At 40.9% G+C, this 14,812-nt stretch overlaps 1 protein-coding gene across 1 annotated transcript; it reads left to right on the forward strand.

The window, feature by feature from the left end:
- Window positions 1-594: 594 nt before the first annotated feature.
- On the forward strand, window positions 595-14,812 carry EGFL7 (EGF like domain multiple 7). The gene is given in 11 exon segments (XM_053472672.1): window positions 595-803; window positions 2,284-2,340; window positions 6,623-6,793; window positions 9,325-9,447; window positions 9,566-9,632; window positions 9,634-9,649; window positions 10,801-10,896; window positions 11,174-11,353; window positions 12,798-12,862; window positions 13,145-13,304; window positions 14,600-14,812. Coding segments are annotated over 9 exon segments (810 nt in total). The 5' UTR covers window positions 595-803; window positions 2,284-2,340; window positions 6,623-6,713; the 3' UTR covers window positions 14,623-14,812.

Here is a 14,812-nt window from a genome sequence, read left to right on the forward strand (position 1 = left end):
GCTCATGGTGGACAATTGCTGGGGTCTATGGTGGACAATTTAATGATGTTCTATGGACCTTCACCAACCTTGCCACGGAAACCGTTGATACTTTGCCTATCCGTGGTGAAGACTCAAACCTTAATCAGCCGTTGGTCTCGTCTTCTGGGAGCCGTATGTCTATCCCGCGCGTGTTAATGTATTAATGAACCGGTGGGTATCGTATGATAACCTCTATGACTTTTTTAATCTAGCTTGGTGGACGTCCCAACTCTACATCTAGGATTGACTTTGATGATGGGGCATTCTCATTGACTTTGGTCTTTATGGACCATTTCCTCTTTGACGTCTGAATCCTAACACAAACATGGAAGTGTGCGCTGTGGAAAGGTGACCTAACCCTACCCCCCAAAACATACGGTGTTTTTAGGAGTTGGGTGCTGACTGCAATCTCATTAGGCCCTTGTCCTGTGTGTGCAAGCTTCAAGTGTTTGTTCTAACAAAAGTCTTTATCAGCCCGAAACACATACAGGATTTCCTCTCTCGGATTGTCCAACCCAGTCCTGATTTATACAGGAAGAGGAGCATAAAAGCATCCCTTCGGACATTTCAAGTAACACAGCTAGGGCTTTATAGCAGCACCGGGGTCGCTCAAGACAGAGCAAGAAGAAGGGTCCAAGAAGGAGACATCTCCGCTCGATTCTGCATTGAGACGATGGGGTGGTTGGTCCTTCACCAGGGGTTATTGACCCCATCCAGCAAGACGCAGCCATCATGGAAACCACCGGGGTGGAAGTTTGAGATCCACTCGGCTTTCCCGACAGGTAATACCCCCTCCATTCTTATCGTATGAATATAACATTTTCTCTTATCCTTATCATCAGACGACTACTGCTCTCTTCTCCTTGTTCTAGATTCCAGGTCAGAATGTAGGCGCCTTTCTTCTCGGTGAATTCTAGACTCTTCCAGAACTTTCTAACTTCTCCCACTCTAGAGAGCAACTTTTTATTTATGGTCCACTGGCCGACAACCACATAAAATTATTTTCACGACTTTATTTTAGAGCTTTTCAGGGGTTCTTTACATTGTAACATCTAGATCTTTTAGTGGTTCTCGATCTACGCAACGTCTTGTTGGATCTACTCGCAATAAATGTACAATGCGGATCGTTTCCACGGCAATTAGGCTTTCATTAAATATAGGTATACCTCTGTACCCCCCCAAAGATATTTCGAACATTTTTCCTCCCTTGTACAATTTCTGAAAACTTTCCGGGGTAACAAAAATTTTTGTTACAAAAAAAAAAAAAAAAAATTGTTACAAAAATTAACAAAAAATTTTTTTTTACAAAACGCTTTTTATGTATTTTAAAAATGAATATTCTTATTTCAAAAGATATATTTTTTTAGTAATTCGAGCAAAGAATTTTAGCAGGGAATTTATTGGTCTCCAGGAGAATTTAAAAAAAGAAATTTAAAATAATTTAAAAATTTAAGTCTTTTTTTTTTTTTTTTTTTTTACATTTTATTATTTTCATTTTTCTTCCCGGCCAACTTTTTCGTATCTTGCCAACGGGGAACATCTGAATGCCATTTATCTAAAGTGCTTTTCTTAATTGAATCCATACATTGAAAAAAAAAAACGAGACTGTCTGCTAAAAATTGGGGTTATTTTATCCTATTTGTACGTAAGCGTTTGGGAGTAACCTATAGGATTTTCAATTAGCGCCTTTGGTCACCAGATAGATGGCATCGATTTTATAGCCGGGGCGGGTAAAAAAGTTACGAATCTCAGCCAGCAGTCTGAATTTTTTTTTAGAAATTGGAAAAAAATTGCTTTGGAACTATTTTCTCAGAGATAAGGGGGGAAAAAAATCTGTTTCTATGACGCCCGCTATAAACGGGCATCGCTAGAGCCACGGTTCAGCTCTGGGAATGGAATATTAAGAAAAACTAAAATATCCACTGGAAAAAAATGTCACTTTTGAGTAAATGTAATTACATTCAAGGTTATTATGAGGACAAACCGAGTCTAGATTTCTAGATCTATTATTAACCCATTCAGTGGCAGGGGCATCAGGACTAAGGTTTGTATTAATGCTTCTTTTTGTTTAAAAACATTAAAAATTATTAACATTTGTATCAATTTAACAAAGATTGACTTTTCTTTTTTAATCTACTAAAGATGTAGATTTTTCCAAAAAATAATTCCAAATCTCTCTTGATAAAATCATTTTTTTGTTATTTATTTTTTTATTCTTCTTCTTATTATTTTTTTAACCCATTTTTTCCTCTTCTCGTCTAGTTACGTGAGGGTCGTGGGTCTTCTGTGGACGGCTGACGGATTCCAGGGAATATAAAAGTAAGTGCGTTTTATAGCAATAAAAAGAGACAGACGCCGGCGGGTTGTGATTGTAGGTGAACGTTCCGGAATCTGGTCCTGATTATCCACCATCAATGTTCTACAGAGCGTAATTCCCGTCGACGCGTCAGAAAAGACGTCTATTACATGTGACATTTATTTCACCGGCTTTAAGTATAATTCGAATAATTCCCAATATTCCCCATTGATGCAAGGTTTTTGGCGTGTCTTATTTTACTGAGAGGGTGGTGGATAAGTGGAACAGCCTCCCAGCAGAAGTGGTAGAGGGTAATACAGCGAGGGGATTAAACATGCATGGGATAGACATACGGCTCCTGAATCTAAGACGAGACCAACGACTGATTAAGGTTTGAGTCTTTACTCAAAAGACGTTTCATGCAGTCCGGGGGGTTGTTAACCCTTTCCATGCCATGGAGGTTGCATTTTTCTCGCTCTCTTTCAAAAGGTTAATCTGCCCTTTGATGTGCGCACTGTGTATATGTTATTGTTTCACGCCGTTATTCCCCCCCATTCCTTGGTATTTTGGGGGCAGGCAGCTGCATTTCAATCATCCAGGGGGTAATGAGAGGGGGGGGGGCGTACGAGCGCGCGGAATGAATGAGGGTCCCTTTTAAGAAGAAGCAAAACATTTCTTAATTAGAACGTGGAGGTTGTTATTAGTGAAAGCGACCCCCCCCCCCCATAAACACTTAGAGTGATATTTAACTGCGGTGGTCTTTTAATGATCTGCTACTCCCATTACGCCCAGCCGGCCTCGGCTTCTGGTGCAGCATGGTTGCAGCTGTACATATCTGCTTGAATACTACAAGTTTTTTTTAAAGAAAAACTCTTTTTAGCTCTAGTTTTAAGGCCCTATTAAGGCCGTGGCCGGTTTCCTCCTAAGAGGTGGTGCAGCAGCTGTGGTCTTCGGTGAGCAGGCAGCCGGCGAATGTTTTTTTCATATGGCTACTGCTCAATCTCACCCGCGGTTGTGCTTAATCCGCGCACGTAAATCCTTTTATTAATCTGCCAGTTTCTCATGAGAAGGCCTGAGTTAAAATAAGCGAGTTTTCTGGAATGTAAACAGAAAACGGTACTTTTTTTTTTTACGTCGTCTTAAAAGCTGCAATAAAATCCACTTTACACGAAAGGATAAAACTGCTAACCTTCCCTCCGTTAGTAAAAGTGCATTGAAGGCAGACAGAGCTCACCGTCTTATTAATTTACTGAAATTCAGGTTTACCGAGAGGGTGGTAGATCAGTGGAACAGCCTCCCGGCGGAAGTGGTAGAAGGTAATACAGTGAGGGTATTAAACATGCATGGGATAGACATACGGCTCTTGAATCTAAGACGAGACTAAGGACTGATTTTATGTTTCTACGGCAACATTGCAAAGAAGCTAAAATATACGAAATTAAATACAAAATGTAAAATATATATTTTTTTTTAAATTGTATTAATTACATAAAATTTTATTAATGACAATAATGCATCATTTTCACTCTTTTATGACTTTTAATGTCTTCCAAAGGCGCATGCGCCGACTTGCACCTAAAAGGTTAGTCTCCAAGGATTCTGCGGCTTTTAACCCTTGCCGTGCTAACACCAGAACCGGCCGCCGGATCTGTTTTCTCGGACGACTTCGAGTAATAACGAGAATCTCCTAAAATGCAGAATTCCTGCCCAAAAAAAATGACTATTTTAGATCCTGAGCCCAAGCCCGGGAGAGATCTGTTCTCCGTTTAAGTAATCACCTGGTCCTTGACTTGGATCAACGGTACTTAGGGGGTCTCTTTAAACATCTAAAGAGCGTCACGGACAGATAACAGACCCCCAGTTTAAGAATCAACCCCCCCCAGTCTTTAAAGGGGGTGTGCGTCAGGTGGTAACCCATCTATGAGATGCTATGGAAATCCTACCCCTGCGTCCAATGGGAGGGGGGGCTTTCCTGAAGGCATGTTGGGGGAGGGGACCCTTTACCCCCCCACCTTGTCCTTTGCTGAGTGCTGGTGTATTTTTTTGGCTTATTCTACGAGGCATTCACCGTCCGCAGGGAGACTTCTGTGTCTCAAATAACTGACGGAAGAATCCGAGGAAATTATTTTATCTTATAAAAAAAAAATACATTTTTGAACCAGAGGCACCAAAATCTTGTTTTTTTTAGCCAAGGAATTAGAAGCTTCATCATATAAGGTGTATAAAACCCAGACCCCCCTCTTCCCTTGGAATAAAAGTGAGTAAACGACGTGAAATTAACCAAATTCGCCAAAATTTACCAATGCATGTAGTCTTTAACCCTGTGGGTGCCACAGTGTCAATATTGTTTTTCCCCTCCCTCCAGCATGCAATGGGTTAATTAACCCCCTCACTTTGTCGCTTTTTTTAATGACTGTCCCTATTGCATGCTGTGCCTTCAGCCTTGGCAGGGAATGGGTTAACTCTTTGCACCCCTGTGGCTCAGTCTGGGGTGATGCATTTTAAAGGAGGGACTGATGTGGCCTCCCTGGTCTGGGATTTTGGTTTTGCAAGTTGTTTTCAGGACAATATATATATTTTTCATTAATTTTCAGTAATTATTTCCCAATTCACTTGTTTTCTAATAGTTTTACTATCTGTACAGATCTCCATCTAGTGGAGCGCAAGGATACTCTGTATAACTCTCTCTCTCTACTACTACTCTATATACTACATGTAATACTCTCTATATATAGTACTCTATATACTACATATAATACTCTCTCTCTCTATATATATATACTACTCTATATAATACTCTATATACTACTCTATATATATAATACTCTATATACTACTCTATATAACTCTCTCCTCTCTGCTACTCCACATACTACATATAATACTCTCTATATAATACTCTCTCTATATAATACTATCTCTATATAATACTCTCTATATATAATACTCTCTATATAATACTCTCTATATATACTACTCTGTATACTACATGTAATACTCTCTCTATAGATAAATATATACTACTCTATATACTATTCTATATACTATTCTATATACTACTCTCTCTCTATATATATAATACTCTATATATTACTCTATATAATACTCTCTATATATACTACTCAATCTAATATTCTATATACTACACTATATGATACTTCATATAATACTCTACTCTATATATACTGTGCTATATATCACCCAGATGCCAGATACATTATGTATGAAACCCAACCCTCTGTAGGAATATAGATGTTTTGGTTTGTTACGTTTTGTAACAGTTTCTTGTTCTTGTTTATTTGTTGAATAAATGTTTCATTAACCCATAAATATTATCGGATTCCCGGGTTATTTGTCACGGTATTTGGAGATATATGAGTTTATGAGACGTTTTTATTCTCAGCGGGAAGGCCGTGTTATTTGGGAATTTATTTTAAATTTGTACAGCGCTGCGGAATATGATGGCGCTATATACATCAATAACTAATAATAACCCCCCTTGAAAAGTTTCAGAATCTTCCTTCCCTGTTTAGTTACGACTCCACCTGTCCTGAGAGCCCGGGAAGGGCCGGTTTGGACAGCCCTGGTTCTCCAGTCTGAATGATGCTGAGCCAGTAATTCTTATTTTTTTTGCTTCGGAGCAGTTCCCATGGAAACCAATGAGACAATGTGTCTGCAATGACTATGAGTTCTCCGTAACCCTTTCATTGCCATGGGCCAACTCCTTAGTTTCCCATTCCATTTGTAGAAGAGACCTCTGAGGTCTCGAGAGCCCATGTGACATTACGCCCCAAAAAAACGTCAGCTAAAGACTAAATATTGGGAAATAATGGTCGTGGCCCTTAACTGGGAGAGATTCAAATTTTAACCCCTTCGTGTCTGTCATATGATACAGCCTGCCCTAACGTCTCTGGGGTGGATATTGTCTCAGCAACCCAACCATCTCTGCTTGGAGACTGTTCCATGCTAGAATCAGGGCTACCCAACAGGATGCTGAACTGACAACGCCTATGAACCTCAGCCGGCTCGGCTTGTATGCTAGCCCAGCGCTAGATAGATTTGGGATGCTGATTGTGTTCTGAGGGCTGGGACCCAATGAGGTTGTACTGCGCTGCGGATTATGTTGGTGCTATAATAATAATTAATAATGTATTAAAAATAAATGAATGAATTTGTGTTTCTGCTGGTATTTTACGCCCCGACGCTGCAGGCAGGATAAGGGGATTAGTCTGGGGGTCTCCGACAGACCACTTGGAGGAGGGATACGGCTGAATTTAACAGGCTTTATGCGCTTTTGTGTTGCAGGGAATTCCTCGACGGACTTCTGTACAGGAGCTGGACGGGGGGGAGAGCAGAGGCGATCCGTCACAGCGGGGGCGCCGAGCCGGGGCAGACAATGTGGGGAGTCAGCTGTTGGTTGGCGGGATTTGCCCTTCTCCTCGGGGCGTCCGGCACCGATCACTTCTACCGCCCGGGGTAAGTCGGCTCGTTCTTTGTGTGACTCGCGTTCAGAAAGCCTCTTAATGAGAAACAGGCAAAGAGGCCAAGTTCAGCCTCACAGCGGAGGCGGCCAGAGGGGCTTTAATATCCAAATTACTCTGATTATCAAAAAATAAGCCCCCCAAACCTTTCCAAATTCACCCCAAAATCGTGCTATTCACTAAAGAAAGGGGGGGGCATCAGGAGCCAAATTCCTCCCGAACTTTTAGGATTTATCAAACGTCACGGACACAGCAAACTTACCCCCAACGGGGCAGAACGTAATACCCCCCCGCACGTCAGGGAACCCCGCAGGAATGGGGTCGCTTATATACATACGGGGTAAGGAAGGGTACTTCTTCATGCCCCTGGTCATTGCCACCCCGCGTTCTGAGAATGAACGTTGATTTCAAAGGAGGAGAAATGTTAGAACCAGAGGCTGAGATGGAAGTTTGACTTTACTGAGAGGGTGGTAGATAAGTGGAGCAGCCTCCCAGCAGAGGTGGTAGAAGGTAATACAGTGAGGGGATTAGACATGCATGGGATAGACATACGGCTCCTGAATCTAAGACGAGACCAACTGCTCTCGGATGACCAGCTCCTGGGGGCCAGAGGTGCTTAAAAAATGCATAATGCGGGGCTCTACTCCCTTTTAATAAGCATCTGGGAAATCGAATATAACGGGACGTGAAATTAAATGGAAAACGTCCTGCGTTTATCGGACCGGTTCAGGAAGATGTCTCTGACCTGAAAAAAGCTTCTCTTTCCACCGGGAGCTTCCCGTGGCGCAGAGGTTAATAATCACAGACATCTCCCGGTATTTGCTCTATAAAAGAGGAGGCTCGGGGGGCTCCTGGCAGAGGGGATCAATGTTAACGGAAATATTTACCTCGAAATAACCCAAAGTCTGGCAAAACAAATCCTTTACTTCCTGATCGCCTGTTCCCCCGGCTTCCGGAACATTCATTCTAGAACATCAGGAAAGGAGATGCACTTCCCAAGTTTCCCTTTTAGACGGTTCAGTCTCCCAAAATCTCTGTGCCCCTCTCTCCTCCCCTGATGCCCCTTTTTCCTCCCCTGATGCCCCTCTTTTCTAGGAGGTCAGAATGTTTGCTGGGTATGAGGGGATCGCAGGGTTCTACAGCCCTAAAAGCCCCGATAATGTGTATAGAAACAGCAGGGAACGGCTTTATAAATTCTTCTTCTAAATGGCCCACTCAGTTACACCAGTAGCCCCGCCCCAACCACACCTCTAACCACACCCATAAGAACAAAACTGACCCTCTTGGATCGTGAAAAAAAAACACCATTCTGAAATCATAAAAAGTCCGAGTCAAAACTCAAAAGATAGGGGGAGAAAAAAGAGCCGCAGCAATGAATAAAAGACTGTAATTTGCGATACGGATCGGCTCATCGGGGATTATTTCCGTGGAAGGTTAGATAATTCCGTATCGAGATCTGTAACGAGCGCAATAATTACTGCAAATTTCACACTGATTCCCCGCAATCAGCGGCTCAGTAAAAGCCCGTAAGGGAGGGGCCATGGGGGATACGGCTGCGTGGCGTTAATACCCTCTGCCTGGCAGTGCAGGGGTTAAGTGTTACTATTATGTATCATGTCTGTTTGGGGTTTTTTTTGCCCAAATGACCTCAAGCGTCCCATACTCATTGGCTGTCAGGGCGTATTAACCTTATAAAGGAAGGATTTGATTGGAGAGCGTGAGCGTTTCATGTATTATAGGATTTCATGTATTCTTCCCAATTTTTATTTTTTTTATCATTTTTTTTTCAAGTATATTTTTAGTGAGACGGAGAAACAAAAAGAATTAAATTTTAGCTCTTAATTTAAAAAAAAAATTAAAAATAATAATAAATAAAAAAAATCCAATTAGGATTCCCGTTGCATAACATTACATTTATTTATGTGAAACTAGTAGATTCTCTAGCGCTGACTAAAGACACGTAACACATGCTATGACATGATGGTACAGAGGAGCTGCGCCGTACCTCCTAAGTGCCCCTATTCGCTTTGGACAGTCCTTCTTTCCACCCCAACTCCTTCTGTCCCTCATTCCTCCCTTGCAATACTTACTGTAACGTCTTTAAAATATAAACTGTAAATCACTGTATATGGTAGATATATATATATAATTTCATTTAAACTATTGTAATTTTTTTAACCCATTGTGGTATAGGAAGTCACTATTGTTGCTGAGATATAGCATATCTATCTCTTAACCCCTTAATGACAAAGCCCGTACATGTACGGGCTGAAAATACATTGTATTCAATGGGTTTAGGAACCGCCCCTTGTCCTTAAGGGGTTAATTTTATTTGTTGATATATATTTTATATATGTATTTATTAAAGATTTTTATATATTTTTTTATAATTACTGGAGCGCTGTCTTTTTTGAGTTCATTTAAAATATGAATAAAAAAAAATACCCATTATGCATTATCCATTTTTTTTTTAACTCTTTCATGTTATAGTTTGATTTTTACACTTTCTTTTTTTTTTTCTCTTAGTCGTAGGATTTGCTCGTACCCCGGCCAGGACAGGACGGTGTCCGTAACGCAATCGTTCGTGCAGCCCGTTTACCGGCCGCTGATGACGCTGTGCGAGGGGCACAAGCTCTGCAGTACCTACAGGTTGGTAACGTTTTTTACATAAAAAACAAAAAAAACAACGAAAAATATAATTTAACTTTATTTTTTTTATGCATTTTTGGGATGCATTAAGTTACATTATTCATCGTTTGTATTTCAGGACAACGTACAGAATTTCCTACCGGCAAGTCTCTAAGAAAACATCTTCCTCGGTTTATTCTTGCTGCCCACGGCTGCAATAAAGGTAGCAATCATCTCTGCTCAGAAATAGGGGGGGGATATTTTTTTAATAAAAAAATAAAATAAAATAAATACAATTATTCACAGCAGCAATAAAAAAATATATTCTAAAAAACACAAATAATTGGGGAAAAAATCCTTCCCCTAAAACTCCCATAAAGAATATTATATATACATACCGTATATATATATATAGAGGTTCAGTCTCTCTGGTGCCCTCTACAGCTGGGTAAGAGAATTGCAGGTAAATACATTATATTTGAACATTTCCCACATTTACTGTTTTGGGCTAATAATTACCCTTTAAATGACTTCCCCATCCATAAACTTGTCATATAAATAAACAAAGTGTTTTACAACAGAGAGGAATCCTAACAAGAAATTAACACCCGGACCCCCAAAGCAGATGCTGAGCCAAAATTCAGGAAGAATGCTTTTTATGGGGCAACAGGAAATTTGAGTTATTTGTAGCTCATAGAAACACGGACTGTTACAATGTAACAGCGGGAAGGTCATTTGTGAGAATACCGTTTTACTGAAAGAGTAGTGGATGCCCGGAACAGCTTTCCAGCCTAGTCAAGGAAGCCACGATTGGTTAGGATATCCGTAGAATTAGGTGAAGTAAGTTATCACAATCGCACAATGGCTCTTATCTATAGAGACGTTTCTTTGTTACATTCTTACCCTGCTCTGTATTCCCAATGAAAACTGATTTAAAGTCAAGAATAAAATTACCTCCGGTTTTCGGCCTGTTAACCCCTTAGACCAAACTCCCGTCCCGCATGCTCCAGGCCCAATGAAAGGGTCGTATAATTGTTTTTAGTAATGGTTGGGCAGCAAAAAGCTTTGATGTTTGAGGAAACCAGAAGGCGGTGATTATAGAGTGAAGACCCTCATAAAAATGACAGCCGCCGGAAGACATGAGGCTGTAAACGTGACCTTAATCAGTCGTTGGTCTCGTCTTACATTCAGGAGCCGGGTGTCTATCCCACGCATGTTTAAATCCCCTCACTGTATTACTCTCTACCACCTCTGCTGGGAGGCTGCTCCACTTATCCACCACCCTCTCAGCAAAGTAAAACTTTTTACATTTTGGTTCCATATCGGAAAATATAATATGAAGATGCCACCAAACATGATTTCTTTTTCTCCTAGCGTCATGCCGGTTACTTTGCCAAAACGGAGGGGTTTGCACCGGATTAAACAAGTGCCGGTGTCCTGCCGGTTGGACCGGACTCCAATGCCAGACGGGTACGAGACTTTTATTTTTTTTTAAACATCTTATTATTTTAAGACAGCGTTTGTGACAAAAACAACAACGCGAGTGTCAAAAAAACGTAACGGGAAAACAATAGCGAGACTCCATCTTTATATTAACCCTTCACGTGCCTGTATACAGTGACATCGCCCCGGGGTCTGTCGTTAATGTCTCGGAGCGCGTTCCTCTTGTCCCAAGTCACCTTAGTCAATAAGACGTCCGGTCTGGGACAGGCCACCCGAGCTGATCTGTCGTAACGTCTTATTTCAGATGTCGAGGAGTGCGAGGGCGGAAGCCATCGGTGCTCCCAAGCATGCATTAATACCCCCGGGAGCTTCCGGTGCCAGTGCCTGGAAGGATTTACCCTCTCGGAGGACGGAAGGAGTTGTTTCAAAGTGGAAAACCCAACAGAGCTGCCCCCGGAGACGCAACCACCGGCGAATGCGTCAGGTAACGGCCGTATATATAGTGCTGGCGCCCCCTGGTGGCAGGAGGAGGAGGATACAGTAACCTCAGAGGCTTATTCACAACGACCCATCAGTGTCTGCGTGTGGATCACATAATAATTAATCATTCCCTGAAAAATTAGGGATGACGCATAGTTTTATGTAATTAAATAATTATTAGCGGGACATTCAGTGTTAAATTCCGTACGCCTCCGCTCAAAAGTTTGGGGTCACTCGGCTGTTTTCATGGAAAACAAGGACATTTCTGGCTGTAACATAATTACAAAAAGGGTTTCTAACCATCAATTATCCTTTTAAACTTAAACTTGGATCAGCGAACACAGCATGCCATTGGAACACAGGAGTGATGGGAGTGATAAAGAGCCATTGGAACCCAGGAGTGATGGGAGTGGTAAAGGGCCATTGGAACACAGGAGTGATGGGAGTGATAAAGGGCCATTGGAACACAGGAGTGATGGGAGTGATAAAGGGCCATTGGAACACAGGAGTGATGGGAGTGGTAAAGGGCCATTGGAACCCAGGAGTGATGGGAGTGGTAAAGGGCCATTGGAACACAGGAGTGATGGGAGTGATAAAGGGCCATTGGAACACAGGAGTGATGGGAGTGATAAAGGGCCATTGGAACACAGGAGTGATGGGAGTGGTAAAGGGCCATTGGAACACAGGAGTGATGGGAGTGATAAAGGGCCATTGGAACACAGGAGTGATGGGAGTGATAAAGGGCCATTGGAACACAGGAGTGATGGGAGTGATAAAGGGCCATTGGAGCACAGGAGTGATGGGAGTGATAAAGGGCCGTTGGAACACAGGAGTGATGGGGGTGATAAAGGGCCTCTTTACGCTTATGAAGAGATTTCATTAAATTTCCAGCTACAATAGTCATTTACATCATTAATCCCGTCTGCGCTGGATTTCTGATCCATTTTATGTCATTTTAATGGAAAAAAGGAAATTTCCAAGTGCCCCCCCAATTTTTGGATGGTAGCGTAGGTGGAACAGCAGCTTTAATATTCAGATATTTTTTTAGCGCAGTGTTGTATTTTCCGTCATGTTTCGTTGCTGCCAGTATCAGAAATGGACTTTTACTTTATTATGATGTCAGAGCGCCGTCCCCCGAAGAACGACCTGCGATGTCGGCGGCTGTTCATTATTACTTTTGGTACGCGCTGTGACACATCAAACTCGTACCGTGAGTAATAATGCGCAGACGCAGATTCTACCGACCGAGACGCCACAATTACTTTTTTTTCTGAAAAAGCAAATTATTGGGTAACAAAGTAACTTAGATCATTTAAACTTAAAGCTGAAAGCTTTTTAATTTTTGTTTAATTTTTAGATATTTTTTACTTATTTTTATTAGTTATGACGATGACGTTTTTAGTTATTCCTGTCGATCAGAGTTATAACTTCTTTTACTCGTTAACTAGCTGTTCCTGATACAACAAGCAAAGAAATCGAAGAGCTCCGGAACAAGGTCGAGATATTGGAGCAGGTAAATCTAGCCAAACTGTGTCATACCTTCTAAGTGTCCCTGTTCAGTTTGGCCAGTCCTTCTTTGGGCCCTAAAGCACTGATCTCCTTCTTTCCTCCCCTGATGCCCCTCTTTCCTCCCCTGATGCCCCTCTTTTCTTGGAGGTCAGAATGTTTGCTGGGTATGAGGGGATCGCAGGGTTCTTCAGCCCTAAAAGTCACAATAATGTGTATAAAAACAGCAGGAAATGGCTTTATAAATTAATGCAGCGACCCGATAACATCCTGCGTCTTCTCCGTATAGAAGCTGCAGATGGTACTGGCTCCTTTTCATGCTCTGTCCGGTTCCGGCCCCTCGGACGGCTCAGACGCCGTAGCTTTCCTGACGCACTCGATCCAACAGCTGGAGCGGATCGATTCTCTCAGCGAACAGATCTCCTTCTTGGAGGAACGGCTGGAGACCTGTGAGTATGCGTTGGAATCCCGTCTCATTCTCTCCTGGATCTCCAATCTTAGATTCAGGAGCCGTATGTCTATCCCGCGCATGTTTAAATCCCCTCACTGTATTACCCTCTACCACTTCTGCCGGGAGGCTTTTCCACTCATCCACCACCCTCTCAGTAAAGTAAAACTTCCCTCCACCTAGGAGCTACAGGGTTAAGCGCGTAACGCTCTATCCTGCGATGCTGTAACAGGACGTGGGGGTTAATTGCTGCAGAATGTTCAGGAAGCCCTAAAAACTCTAGATTAATTTGCAACCCGGACTTAATGGTTTATTTAAAATTTATGACTGCAATAAACAGACCGACCGTCCGACTTATGCCTTTAAAATACGAAGCCCCCCCCCGACCCCTGATACACCCCAGGGAGATGGATTAAGCGTTAGCTCTTGCGCAGCCCTTTAGGGGAATTTTTCTCGGAATGCTGTTTATTGTTGGAAATGTATCTGTAAACGGGTGGGATAATTCAGCCCAGACATCAGATATTAAGTTACCACATTTTTAACACCGCGGCTTACAGAAATATTTTGGGGTTTTTTTTAATGGGAATTTTGAATTCCAGTAACTTAATACCCCACTTCATGTCGGGCGGTAGGGCCACACTTACATAATTCGGTGGCTGTTGGCCTTAAAGTGCCAGGGCCACTTAATCATCCCTAGTCCGGCCCTGATAGCACTTAGGTGCTCCTGCTGTTTTACATACTTGGGAGCATTGTATATAAGTTTTATTATATATATATATATATATATATATATATATATATATATATATATATAGATAGATAGAGAGATATTTTTTTTATATATAATATAGTTATATATATATATATTTATTTACATATATTATTTGTATTATTTTATGTAATTATATTTACATATATTATATATTTACATATTATATATATGATATATATTATTTTATATATTTATATTTACATATATTATATATTTTATATATTTACATATATTTTTATATTATGTTATTTATTGACATATATTATATATTTTATATATTTACATATATTATATATTTTAGATACCGGTATTTACATATATTATATATATATATTTTTTTATATTATGTTATTTATTGACATATATTATATATTTTATATATTTATCATTTCTATTATTTTATATATTTACATATATTATTTATATAACTTTATTAGTAACGTCTGTTTCTAGGAAGTCCGTAATCTGGTGTTGAATTTATACCAATTTGTTCAGTAGTTTATCAAACTTTTTGTCTCTTTTAGGTTCTTGCAAAAACGAGCTTTGATTGACGCCAAAAACACGATTCCAGATGTTAAACGGGGCAAAGGATGACCCTGAACGATGGTTTTTCCAATTCACCAATTACCTCACCGGTGACGGCACTGAAAACCAAGCTGTTGCCAACCCACCAACTAAAATAATAGACCTTGTAGCGTTCGGTGATTAAAAGTTTTTCTCTGCAAAAAAAAAAAAAA

Source organism: Spea bombifrons, chromosome 8 (genome assembly GCF_027358695.1).
Source record: "Spea bombifrons isolate aSpeBom1 chromosome 8, aSpeBom1.2.pri, whole genome shotgun sequence".
Lineage (NCBI taxonomy): Eukaryota > Metazoa > Chordata > Amphibia > Anura > Pelobatidae > Spea > Spea bombifrons.